The sequence below is a fragment of the Orycteropus afer genome, unplaced genomic scaffold (genome assembly GCF_000298275.1).
Source record: "Orycteropus afer afer isolate SDZICR_OR568_19922 unplaced genomic scaffold, OryAfe1.0 scaffold00007, whole genome shotgun sequence".
Classification (NCBI taxonomy): domain Eukaryota; kingdom Metazoa; phylum Chordata; class Mammalia; order Tubulidentata; family Orycteropodidae; genus Orycteropus; species Orycteropus afer.
The window spans coordinates 19,981,207-19,995,452 of NW_006921594.1; the positions used below are offsets into that span (position 1 = coordinate 19,981,207).

General features: G+C 36.3%; 1 protein-coding gene across 1 annotated transcript in view; it reads right to left on the minus strand.

Annotated features, from left to right (window-relative positions):
• MAGI2 (membrane associated guanylate kinase, WW and PDZ domain containing 2) overlaps positions 1-14,246 on the minus strand; it is a 1,828,989-nt gene that overhangs the window by 616,849 nt on the left and 1,197,894 nt on the right. The window contains exon 6 of the mRNA XM_007945217.1: positions 4,883-4,962. Within this exon, the coding sequence (XP_007943408.1) occupies positions 4,883-4,962 (80 nt within the window). The remainder of the gene's footprint in view (positions 1-4,882; positions 4,963-14,246) is intronic.

Here is a 14,246-nt window from a genome sequence, read left to right on the forward strand (position 1 = left end):
CATAACAACAAACAACAACGCTGTATAGAAAAACAACCTCCTTCTCTTAAAAAAGTTTCATTTAACAAATACTACAATAAGGCTTACGCCTTCTTCCTTCATGTGCATTTTTGGAAACTTTTTTTTTCAAAGATAGATTAAGTCCTAGTTTAAAGCATTGGTTAATGCTACTTGAAGCACAGTTCTCATGCAGATAAATGGGTTAAGATGCTTTTTCTGTATTAACATGTGAAAACTCAATTTGTATTTCATACATATGGACTACAAAAAAAAGTCCTCAATTCCTACAGCTCTAATGATAACTTCATGAGGATTTACAACCTATTTAACAGAATGGAGGGGGAAAAGCCCCAATCTATGAATATCAAGCTAGCATCAGCTACATGGATAGTTTCAGCCTATGTGGATTTGTTCATTTCCATCTTGCCAGGAAACCCTGGAGTAATGCAAATCTGTGCAAGACTGGCCAACTACTCTGAATTTTCTCCTTGTCTTCTACAAGGGTAATTTGTTGGCTCAGAGCACTGTCCAAAAGAAGGAAATGAGTGGTTCTTCAGAGCCTAAGTTGCAACAAGCACTGGGCTTCATTTAAGTGAAAACTGCATCTGAATGAGGAATGTATCATTCCCATTTTACAGGCAAGATAACCTAGACTCTTAGAGATTAAGCACTGTGACCATTTAGGTTTGGAATAGAGTTTCTCTGATTCCAAAGGCTACATAATTTCCTCTCCTGAATACAATAGTGTGGTCCTACTGAGTTTAATCACATTTGAACTTTAAGAGAATAATGGCCCTACCAGGCTTGTAATCACTTTTGATATTCACTCTAACTCAGTGATTCTTGGGGGAAGTGTCACTGCAGGAAGATTTGTGATTAGAAATGTCTCAGGAGAAATGCCATGGCACTGATTTTGAAGGCTGGGAACAAATATGAAAGTGCTTTCTACACAGTTTAACTGGTTCTGCATGCAAATATTTAACAGTTAACTGCTATTTCTGTGGCACTGTGAAAAGACTATTGGTTTGCTACACAGCGCTCCCCCAAATACTAATATTAGAATCCAGTTGTAGGTGGAGACTTTTTTCTGCCATGTAGACTAGTGATAAAACTCCAAAAATGCACAGTTATAACAAATGCACAGACCAAAACAACTTCAATATTTTCAACCACATTGTGAGACAAAGGATGCATGTTTTTGTATGTTTCCTAGCAGTATTAACCTTCTAATAAAAAGACAAAATGACTGCTTTCATGCCAGTAGGCTATGGGCTTGTTTAACAAGCATTTATACTGAGTCATTCATATTCTCTTTTTCTCCTCATGATCAATAAGAAAACATTTGCATTTTTTTTCTCTACTCCAAGAACAAATCAGGTTGCACCTCTTTCCATCTCTCTTTCATTTGTCTTCCTCTTATTGTAGTTAACCAAGGAAATAACTTTATGCACATATATAAACAGATCTGAAAATTCTTACATTTACAAATCCATATACACACACATACACACAAATATACATACATAGAACGAATATGCACACATATACATGTACACATGAATGCACACATATACAATCACTTGAAAATCAACCTTGAGGGTTTAAGATATAAATTGTAATATTAATAATGAATTAATAAAGTACCCTAGTAAAATCTAAAATGTGCAATTCTAAAATTAATGCCCTAAAATTTCCACTTCCAGGTAGGATAGGGTGAGTAGTTTACAGAAAATCCATGGTCCCTCTGAGACCATATAGAAAATCTAGATAAAATGGGGAAAAAAAAAATCAACAGTTTAAAGGGATCAGAGAATTCCAGAAGCAACAAAGTGTAGAGGGTCTAAGATTCTAGAGAAAAGAACACCCTGAGAAGTGAGGGAAAAATTTGCAGGTAATTTTGCTGACTGGGCTCTGAGAAGATGCTTGTGAAGTGATCTGGATTGGCAAGACGACTGTTGCTGGGGGTCAGAGAAATCAGCAGAGATTTGAGCCGTTTTGAGGGATTGTTGTTGCTGTTATGGGCCATCAAGTCGGACCTGACTCATAGTGACCCCTCCTTGGGTTTCCGAGACAGTATCACTACGGAAGTAGACTGCCCCATCTTCCTTCCAAGGAGTGGCTGGTGAGTTTGAACAGCCAGCCTTCTGGTTAGCAGTCAAGTGCTTTAGCCACTATGCTACCAGAGCTCCCTTTTGAGGGATTAGGAGCGACAAACTACAGATAGGAGAAATCTCAAACACACGACCAATTATTCCAAAAAGACTTATGTCAAATTCTGAAGCTACAAGGTCTACAAGCAAAAAGCTAAGCTAAAAACAGAACAAAACAAAAAAACATGAATAGCACTGCAGATTTTCAGTGGTCTTGTACTACTAAGACAGATACTGGTGTTCTATACCAGCCAAAGAGAGGACTCTTGCCTTTTGGACCAAACCCAGCCCACCTCTATTTTTTTATATTGTCTGTGAGCTAAGAACAGTTTTTACACTTTTAAATGAACATAAGAATATTTTTTGAGGTGAAAAATAGATGAAACTGAAATTTCAATGTCCATAAATAAAGCTTTATCAGGACAAATCCACATCCACTTATTTATATTTTGTCTGTGGCTGCTTTCACATAACACTGAGTAGTTGTGCTAGAGGCAGACCTGATGAACCACAAGTCGAAAATATTTACTACCTGGACCTTTACAGAAAACATTTATTGACAGCGCTAGACTGTTAGTTGAAAGCCCTGGTGGGTGAAAGGCCAAGGAGCAGGGGAGAATTAGAATACATTGGGTCTTACAAACTCAACCCAACCTTACCTTGGCTCAGTTTCTGATGAATATAAGGTAATTATTTTCTACTCTATCTGCCAAGTAGAGGGAGGGTAAATCTTTGTTGGAAAAAAAATAACATCATCTGGAGCCTGTACAAGATTTTATATGTGTTTTACATACATTACAGAATTAAAAAAAAAAAAAAATTACTACACTAACTTTGGTCTAAGTTGAAGTGTGATATATACAAACAAGCCTGGCTTATCTAGTAGACTCAAAAGCAATACATTCCATACAATATTTTAAACAAGCAATTTTAATCTCTATTATTTCAAGAAAATAAAAATAGAAGTAAAAATATTACTTAAATAAATTTTCTAGACAACAAAACCCTTAAAATATGTGACCAAAATAATAGCATTCTAACTAACTGGATGTTATTTTCCCTTGAAATGAAGTAAAAAAAATACATGGGATAACTTCTGTGAATTATTAATTTTATAGAAAATGAGGATAATTAGTAATTGATCAAGTTACATGGCATTATGAGCTATAAGACTGTATTCTAGGACTCGTTTTTCAATGACACATGGCTCACAGGCACTGACATAAAATTTAGGCATCTAGTATCCTGAGAAGACTGACAAGTATAGATGTGGGAAAAACTGATAACATTGAAATATTATAATTATCCAATATGTTATGCCTACATCTCCCCCAGGTTTTAAAAATTTGAATTTAATAGCTTTTTATAATGAAATGAACAATGCAAAGGAGCATGACAGCTAAGAAGTTCAATATGTCACAGAACTGCAAAATTGTTAAATTCATTTTAATTAGGATGTACTTTTTTTTTACATCTGTGGCATAAGTAAATTTTAACTCCTGGATATAAAAGATCAGGTCATTTTAATTTATAACCTATCACAATTTGCAACATGTCTTATTAGTGTCTATGAAATATAGTCTCATAGTGTTCAAAAGTCCAGGTCATATAATAATATTCTGTGATTCAAATACATACAGTTGGACTATTACACAGAATAGAAAAAGATAGAGCTATGACAATACAATTAGATACAGTAATTGAGAATTAAAACTGGACTTTAAATATGACTGTATTAACTGCATATTCTAGTTTGAATTTAACTCAGCTTTTTATAATTTTATCAGTAGTATAATTAACCTGTGAACAGTTATATTATAATACAGGGGCAAACACAATTATCTAGATAATATCAGAAAAAACCAGAATTATTATTAAATGAGAAGATTTTTAGAATTAGATAATTGTTTAAGGTTGAGGTTATCATTCTAACTAAATCATAAGTGTTCCTTTAACATTAAAATACAAATTTTTAATAACTACAAGTATCATCAGGAACAGATTTCCATCTATTGATCTGCTGATAAAAAATAAGATTTATGTTCATACAGTCTTTCAAATTCCTTTAAAAAGTCTTTCCCATATGTAAAAAGAGTTAATTTTTAAGGAAGTCAATATTATTTCATTGGGAACTAGATAGTACTGAAGATAATTAAGAACATTCATGTAAACAGTTACTTGATTAAAGGAGAGTATAGTTTAACTTATACATATATATCTTAATATATCATATTATTTATCTATATAATGTATTAATATATATATGTAATATATTAAGATATATATAGCTATAGATATATTTACATCACCAATTGCTTAATAACTGACAGAATTCTATGCCTTTAAATACAAAATCAAATATCATTCATAGTTCCACATGCTGTTTCTTCATGCATCATATCTGATTCCAATTAAAAGATCAGAGTCCTCAGAGAGACATATTGCAAACAAAAAGTCCTTAGTAGGTGGTAGAAAGTCAGGCCAGGAGTCAAACAGAACCAACAGAGATGACAGAGATGTGATATTCAGCACAGTCTTCTCAGAGAGAAAAGCAAAACCACATGGCACTGCTAAAATGCCGAGTTAATTATCTCTTCTCTCTGAGCACTAAATATTTTATCTATAAAACTGTTTCAACCAGATTATTGCTTCTTTAGGTGAGACCCTCTTCTAAGAAACACAAACATTTGTAAAGTGCATTGCTGAAATGCCATAAAAACTTAATAACCTACCATTTTCTTTGCACTCTTCTGGAGGTTTAGCCTTTTTCGCAAGTCGTGGATCCAGCCATGATGTTGTCTTTGTGTTATGGCTGAAAAGAAAAGAGATCACTCTGAACAGACACATATTAAAAGGAATCAAGTTTATTCCTTAAGAAAAAAAAAAAATGGGGGGTGTTATTCCAACAAAATTGCAATCAATACACTTAATTTGCTTACTGGTTCTAAGTAGCCCTGAAGGAGGTGTAAGAGTAATTGTGCAAGGCAGCTGTAAATTTGGCAACCTCAGCTCCCTGTCCTCAAAGCAGCTATTTTTATTAAAATCAACTAGAATGTTGCCAAGTTAACCTCATTGAAAATGCAGAACTCATCCAGAGCAAAAGGAATTTATTACAAATACAGGATTCTCCACTTGGAAGAGCACAGTCCGCAGGCTCTGATACTGTTTTCTGAGTTTTGCAAAAGAATTATTTTGATCTTAAACCTGCCCTTTTCGTAAATAGTTGTTTTATTACTCTAACTACAGAGCTGGCAGAGGCAGTGCAAAAGTAATGAAAATTACAGCATTTTCATGGCATTCCTACATTTTCTAAAAAAAAAAAAAAAGTGATTAATAGCAATTTCATTAACTCACATTTAGCTATATTCCAGCTAAACACTTTCAATCCAGCTAAGAAGGTAGGGAATAGAACGCTCGCGTTACACTATGTCTGGAAAGGAGTTTCTGTGAATTACTGATAAAATGACATTTTTACTTGGGGAAGAAGAATGCTTTCTGACAAATCTTTTGTCAGAAATTTAAAAAGCAAAGGAGAGATGCTCTTACAGTGGTGTTTCTTAAAGAGTATCCTAGAATCACTTGCACTGAAACCAGTTGGTGAATTTATTAACAATACAATAACAAGGCATATTCCAGGTCCTCAGAGAAATAATAAAATCAGAATCTTGGAGGTGGGGCAAAAAAATCTCCATCACTGGCCCACTCTGCAGGTGATTCTTATATACATCATAATTTAAGAAGCACTAACAGTTGCGGTTCAAACCCACCAGCCACTCCTCGGAAGGAAGGTTGGGCAATCCTACTTCTGTAGTGATACTGCCTCGGAAATTCAAGGAGGGGTTGCTATGAGTTGGGTTTGACTCAATAACAACAATAACAACAGTTGCTAGTAGGAGCTAAAATCTTTACAGTGTACATAAGTCTCAAGTGAGCTCACCTACCAATCAATGAACAAACTGTGAAGAATGTGACATTTGTGAGGGACTTTGGGAAAAGAGAAGTCCCTGAGTGGTAGAAATGGATAATGTACTCAGCTGCTAAGCAAAAGGTGCGACACTTGAGTCCACCCAGAGGCACCTTGGAAGAAAGGTCTGGTGATCTATTTCTAAAACTTCAGCTGTTGAAACCCTAGTGGAAGGGTCCCACTGCTACACACATGGGGCTGCCATGAGTTAGAATCACCCGGAAGGTGGGGGGAGGTGGTGGAGAGGGGAGAGCAAGCAAAGTCACAGATGTGGGAAAATAGATCTATGCAGCAAAAAGTCAGAAGATCAAATAATGGATAGTAAAAGGGAAGAATGGGAAACAGTTTTGAAACATAAATTTGGGCAACATAATAGGGATTCTGGAACACAACTGTAAAGAGGTTAAAATGATAATGATATGTTAATTACACATGTTTTCTCTTCTATGAGATTTTATGGCAGCAGAGTCACAAGTGTTATAGAGATAATCTGATGAACAAATCTGCAGTTAAAGCAAATCAGAGAATTCTTCCAGCCAGCATATTTAAGAGCAAATTTCTGGATACTAAGTGCCCCACCTGATCAGGACTTTGAACCAATTCAGTCATGGCCAATGTAGCAAAATCAGTGCAGACCTGAAATTTTTAAATTTGGGTGAAACAGAATGACAACTGGAACAGGAAAAGTTTCAGGTCAAAGCCCTGGACTGGGAAACTTGGAAGGAATGTGGTGAGACCTTTTAGAAGCCCGATGCAGGAATTGGATTAATTGCCAGGACTGTAGAGTGTGATACATATTCAGAATGGCACAGTTGGCTGCCATCTTTGAGTGGGATACTGTTGTGTTCAACTGTGCTGTTCAAGAGATTTGGTTACTTTGCAATGCACATGCTGTTCTTGTTTCCTAAAAGGAAGATGAAGTTTCTAGCAGGGCGTTGAGCTGTAATTTTTAAAGCTCTGGCTATCATCCAGGTTCACTCACATTTTACAAATTCAGGTTGTTCAGGTTTTGCTTTGTCAGGCATGACTGAATTGGGAAGAACCGATTTGAAGTCTTATACTTAATCAAGGGAATTTAAAGCAAGGAAAGAGAAAGGATGGAGCCTAGATGGTGAGTAGGAAAGCTATTCCAAGGTGTTAAAATACTCTTCAAAAACATTTATTAGAATGGATAACCAAACTATGGTACATGCACACAATGGAATACTATGCAACATTAAGAATAATGTAGAATCTGCAAAACACCACATAACGTGGATGAACTTGGAGGACATTATGCTGAGTGAAATAAGTCAATCACAAAAGGACAAATATTGTATTAGTCCATTATTGTAAAAGTCAAGGAAAGATTTATCTAAAGAAGGAAATTTTCTTTGTTGGTTACCAGGGGCGGGAGGGAAGGAGAGGGAACACTGTTAGATAGATAGAGATAAGTATTGATTTGGGTGAAGAGAAGGGCAATGTACCAAATGTGAGTGACCAATATGGTGTCATTGAGGAAGAGAAAGACACAGAGAGGTACATGGAAGGTACAGACAACAAAGATGACCCCTTTTGTACATATAGTACTGTGTTGTCAGTGAAGGCAAACATGGGTATACAGGCGGATAGATGGGTGGGCAGGCTGAACTATTAGGTATGTCTATGAAGTGGGGAGTGTATCCAAGAACATGTATAGGGTTGGCAGACAGTGGTCCTATAAGTTTATGTGAATGATCAGAATTCCCAGGTGTATAGTAGAGCTGACAAGGGGCAAGGTTGTGGTCACTGCTTGGTCACAGCCAGCTACCCAGAGGGACCGAGTAGTTGAACCTGTGGGCTTGGGACCATAGTCGCAGGGGACATCAAACTCAATTGGCATAACATACTATACAAAACATTGTTTCACCTCCTACTTTGGCAAGTAGTGACTGGGATCTTAAAAGCTAGCAAGCTGCCATCTAGATGCAATGATGGGTCTCTCCTCATCCAGAGTAAAGAAGAATGAAGAAAACCAAAATTCATGGAAACAATTAGTCTGAGTGACTGGTACATCATCTGATCTGCAGCCTATATGACTATGAGACCAGAAGAATTATATGGTGCCTGGCTACCACTGTCATCCACTTGGAAGGGGATCTATGTAGGAGATCCTTGATAGAGAGGGAGAACAATATGGAACAAAACTCAAAATCATTTGGAGAAAAAAAAGGGAGGGGGGCAGGTTTGCTGGTCCAATAGAGCCTGGTGGAACCGCTGAGACTATGGCCCCTAGCTGCCCTTCAGGTCTGGAATTGAACCCATACCTGTGGTTTCCAGCCAAACAAAAGACAGGCATATGAGCTGAACATTCACCTGAGGTAGATACACTCCTTGGAGAAAACAATCATGGGAGAAAGAAGGGCTGCTTATGCACAGGGAGACAGCTCAGGGGGCAGGAGTCCATGGAGGGATGGACACTGGGAAGAGATAACTATGGGGAGGAAGTGGGAGGGGAGCTGTTGCATTGGGGTAAATTGTGGTCAATGTCATGAGACAAAGTGTATGTGAACTGCTGTATGGAAAGTGAATTTGCTCTGTAAATTTTCACCCAAATCACAATAAAAAATTAATTGATTGATTAAAAAAAAATTTCCTACATAATCACCCCATTTGCCTATGTGTAATGCCATTTCTAACTTGAGACCTGAGACATTAAGACCCTTAAGACATACAGTATCTGCTCCTGAAGTAAGAAACCAGTTAAGATAGAGTAGATGCCCGCTTCTGGTGATCCTGTGCGTGTCAGAATAGAACTCTGCTCCATAAGGGTCCTCAATGGCTGGTTTTTCAGAAGAAGCTAACAAGGTCTTTCTTCCCAGAAGCCTCTTGGTGGACTCAAACCACAGTCTGTCAGTTACTGGTGAAGCACGTTAACTGTTCGTCCCACACACAGATTCCACTCCTAAAGACTCCCTTTCATCTCTGACTTTCACGTGAGGTAAAGAGAAAATATTCCCTATTACTCCCTTCACCTTTAAAGGCTGCTCAGTGATAGACGCTTCTGAACAGGGCTCTAATAAATTCCGAGTCAATGATCAGATAAAGGCTGTGAATTTGGTCAAATAATAAATCATCAGGAGACCATGCCAGCTTTTATTTTCTCCCAAATTGACCTTTGTAATGTCTGAGGGTGCTTCATTATCAAGTTTCAGAAGAATATAAAGTATAGCAGATGCTTTCATCTCGTGCTGGCCCTCATTTAGAGGCATGCCGCTATCCAGTCTTTTCCTCTGAAGAGAAGACTTGAATCCCTTGGTTGGAGGTCATGACTATCCGAGAGTGAGGATTCCTGGGGCACTGGGTTCAGTGCTTTGTGTTCTCATTTTGAAAAAAAAAGAAATCATTTCAAACATGCTTTTTATAGACACGCCTCAGTTCAAAGAATGCATATGTATGTCTTTGTTTCTGTGTGGTGGGGAGGAAGGTTGAGATGTGGGCAAGGAGGATACATTTCTCTTCTTTTTGCCCATACCTGTTTCTTCCTAGATTCTTCCTCCATTCTGAAGAAGAGTCATTTCTAGATCCTGTAGACATTTTCACAAAAGCAAACTTATCCATGGTAAGTATTCATGGGCCATTACCAAGCCACTGCAGTAAGTCAAATTACCATTTTTGGGCCATATGGCCATGGGTCTCAAATATTGACTAATTTAGTATAGAACTGTGGATTTCAGCTTTCCTGCATTTATTTAAAGCGTTGTATTACAGGATGATTTTTTTTTCCAGGTTGAAGTAACATTAATGGTATTTCACTTTAATATATTTTGACAGATTGAGTCTCTTATAGTTAACAGCATTTTTCAGCTGATCCTCTGAAATGATTCTGAAAGAAATGTGGGTAGCAGTTACCTACAGTAATTGTCTTAAACATCACATAAGGATACAACACAGCATTTCTCAACTGTGGTTCTCACCAGCCTTATAATTTGCATGCTCCCTCAAGATGCCTTACAAAGGGGATATTTTAAATGCCTTTGGGAGACAACAGATAAAGTGGCTTTTCCACTTCCCTTAAATTGTATATTTTTAAACCTTAACAATTCCGTTTGAAAACACCATGAAAAGTTGGGCAGGGAACTGTATATAAAATGGAAGCACTGAGGGCTTTTTCATAATCTGCATGCCACCGTTCCTCATGGTTGAGGAAGGTGATTTTCTTCCACTTCTACAGCTAGGGTAGATTCAGATGCCTGCCATGAGTTTTCTGTATCTTTCCAAGTTACCTGGGTCAAAAATGACAGAAAACTAAGATGCTAAGGTTATATAACCATGTAGTTCAAGAAGACTTGGAGCCCTTGGTTAGAGGTCATGACTATCTGAACGAGAGGATTCCTGGGGCACTGGGTTCAGTGTTATATTCTCTGATTCTGAAGAAAAAGAAAGCATTTAAAAAATGCCACACTTGCAAAGAAACTACTTTCTTATTCTAACTGAGGAATGAAAGAATATTTTCTAGGAACTTTGAATCATAACAAAATACCACTTTATGTGTTTCTATGGATACATTTAATGTGATGATCATGAAAAGTGAGAGATCAAGTGAAATCAGTATCTATTTGAGTTCATTCAGTTTCACATAAAAATTCCAGATGAAAATTCTAAAAAAGTGGTTTATCACATAAGTATATTCAAAATTATTTTCTGATGTTAAACTATAGACTGAGTCTATCCAGGGTAATGGAATGAGCCAGAAGTGAAATTTCATTTGACTCTGAAATCTAGTTTAAATTCACATCAGAATGTCCTTGAAGACTTGATAGGCTGATAGGTAATGAATCAGAAATTTTTATACCTTTTGCAAGCTCAACCTTTGCCAAATGACAAAAGCAGCAGGTTAAATAATAACGCCTTAGGAAACACTCATGCCACACAGAATATTTTCAACAAGAAAAGCTACCGACATTGTGGCACACCATTGCAAAGCTATTCTCACTATCTCATAGCAATTCTTGAATGTGTACTATGTCAACGACTGTACTAGGGACTTCACACATTATCTTATAACTATCATTAAGTCCTTTGACAGATGGAGAAACAAAGGTGGAGCAAGGTTGAGTTACTTGTTTGAGGTTACACAGTTAGAGCTAGCATTAAAACCAAAAAACCAAACTCACTGCAGTTGAGTCGGATCCAACTCATAGCAACCCCTCCTTGGGTTTCTGAGGCAGTATCTCTATGCAAGTAGATTGCCCAACCTTCCTTCCGAGGAGGGGCTGGTGAGTTTGAACTGCCAGCTTTCTGGTTAGCAGTCAAATGCCTTAGGCACTATGCCACCAGCGTTAAACCCAGATATATCATATTCTCAAGTCCAAGCAAGCTTTTTTTATGATTTGAATCCAAAGGCATATTGAACATAATATTTGCTTTTTATACTAAGGTACTTTATTTTACTCCCTGGGATGGTAAGCAAGGATCTGGTTTCTAGCTCCTTTGCCTGTGGTTTAGAATCTGAGAACTTTGCCTTCTAATTGAGAAGAGTAAACCAGTTGCTGTGGAATCAATTGTGACTCATGATGTCAGAGCAGAACTCCATAGGATTTTCAGTGGCTGAATTTTTGGAAGTAAACTGCCAGGCCTTCCTTCCAAGGAGCCTCTGGATGGACTTGGGCTGCCAATCTTATGATGAGCAGTAGAAGGAGTTAACAGTTCGTGGCACCCAGGGACTCCACTACTTAATTAAAGTCCTTTGTAAGTGTCGAATGCCTTCGATTTAGTAGGCATTCCATTAAAATACATGTGCATAGAGATGAAAGAGAGGGCATTGCCATTGAGTAGGCATGGATAATATCATTGGAAAATTCTATCTTTGTAAACTTGAACTCTCTAATCAAATCATGTTCAAATAAAATTTTCTTGATTCAAATCTAAGTATTTTTCCAGAATAAAGTTTTCAAAGCCTGATTTCTACAAAATACATATGAATATTAGGTCTTAGAAGCTCTACTAATTGAATCAATGGCAGGTGGTTTGGGTAGTGGTTTTTTATTTTTTATTTCTTTGCATAAAAGAATTAGGGTAGATTAATAAAAATTTTGTCAATGGGTGAGTATTTTATAAGGAAAACTTAAAATTTTCTTACAGATCATGCCACACTCTATACTTCATTCCATTTTCCCCTTTTCTTCTATTATTTTTCCTGACTCCATTATTTTTTGAGTCAGCATACAAACTCCATTTAAATTGCTAGGTATACACAAGTGCATCCTTACAGACTAAATTCAAATTTTAAGATATGTTCTCCTTTCCTTCTGCTTTTCTTTTCACTTCCTTTTCTCCCATTGTTCCAGTGGAATCAAAATATTATTTCCACTAGAGCACAAATAATGGGAGTGCTATCTATCTCCCACTGAAAATTTATTAAAGGAATAAGATATTTTTATTTTTAGGCATACCCCTTTCCTTTGCTCTATTTTCTCTGAAAAACAGTAACAGACTTCAAGCAATGATAGATAAATTGGAATTTAAAAGTCCTCCTAAACAGCCATTTCTGAAGTTCAGTTTGTAACTTTTAGCCAAACTGTATTTTCATTCTGGAAAATACTACCTCAGAAGAAAAAAAGGAGTTTGAAGTCAAGGGCATTTGAGTATATGAAACAATGTTTTAAACAGTGTGAACAAGTTACAGGTAAATATTTTAGAGCCCACTGAATAACTTAAAAAGTCTGCAATATTAGGTTTGAATTGTACTAGTCATAATTTCAAGGACAATAACACAGATTATTGACTGTATTTTATGTATTTTTAAAGGAATATGAATTAATGAGATTTTAAACCATAGTCAATAAAGCCCTCAGAACGATTAAATCATTCCCCAAAGCTTTTCTAGCCCCTCTACATCATCATTCCATAGGGAAGGCTTATTAAAGAGAATAGTTGGATATATCCAGTTGAGGATTAACGATGGAAAATTGTTTCATTCATGTCTCAATTGACTCAACTTTTGTACTAAATATTTTTTTTCTATTATTCATAGGTAATCCACATTAAAAACAAAACAAAAAAAAAACTATTGTCAATAATCTCCATAGTAATTATTTTTTCATAAATAATATTCCTAAAAATTTTTAAGGCTAGTAATATAGAAATTTCTCATCAAATTGCCTTTTATGTGCTTAAAAAAACATATTTTAAAGGGGCTTATTATAAACAAGGAGCTGTGGTGGCATAATAAGGAGCTCTGTAGTGCAGTGCCTAAGGGATTTGACTGGTAACCACAACATTGGCGATTCTAACCCACCATCCTTAGAAGGAAGATTGGCCGCCTTGGAAACCCAATGGGGGTCGCTATGAGTCAGAATCAACTCGATGGCACTGGGTTTTGGTTCTGGGCTTTTTGTCTTTTTTTGGTGGCATAGTGAGTAGGGCATTTGGCTGCTAACTAGAAGGTTGACAGTCAAACTCACCAGCCACTCTGCTGAAAGAAGATGGACAATCTACTTCCATAAAGATTTACCACCTTACAAACCCAATACAGTTCACTAAGAATCAGAATTGACTCAACAACAGTGGGTTATTATAAATATTGGTTTGTTTCTTGTGTGGGTGTGTTACATACTGTTTTGTCTATAAAACTTATTTTCTGTCTGAAGATTGAATAGAAATTTTGTGCAGGTACAAGAGAAAAAAACACCTATAAAAAAAACATATTCCATATATCCATTGTTTGTGGATATATACAAATTACAGAAAGTAAACCTAGATCAAATTTATTGACTGGTAGGGACATGCTCAACACAGAATGAGAAAACATTATGCTGGTATTGCTATATGCCAAACAAACAAACAAACAAACAAACAAAAAAAAAACCCCTGATTTTACTTATCTCTCCAATAAATTACCCAAGTATTTCATCTTCTGTTTAATAAATAAAGTTTAAAATTCATTAGAAATGGTAATTGGTGATTTACTTGACACTTAAGGGAATACAAAAGTAGCAACACACACACAAAAAAGCATAGACTAATTGTGTGTTTTGTTTAGAACTTAAAAGTGAATTCAGAACTGACAAAGATTTCGGAAACCATGGACAGCCGTGACATTTTTCACAGATGTGAGTTTCAGTTTCAAAAGTCGGCTTTTTAAAATCTATTTAAAATCTGTTATTTAAGAT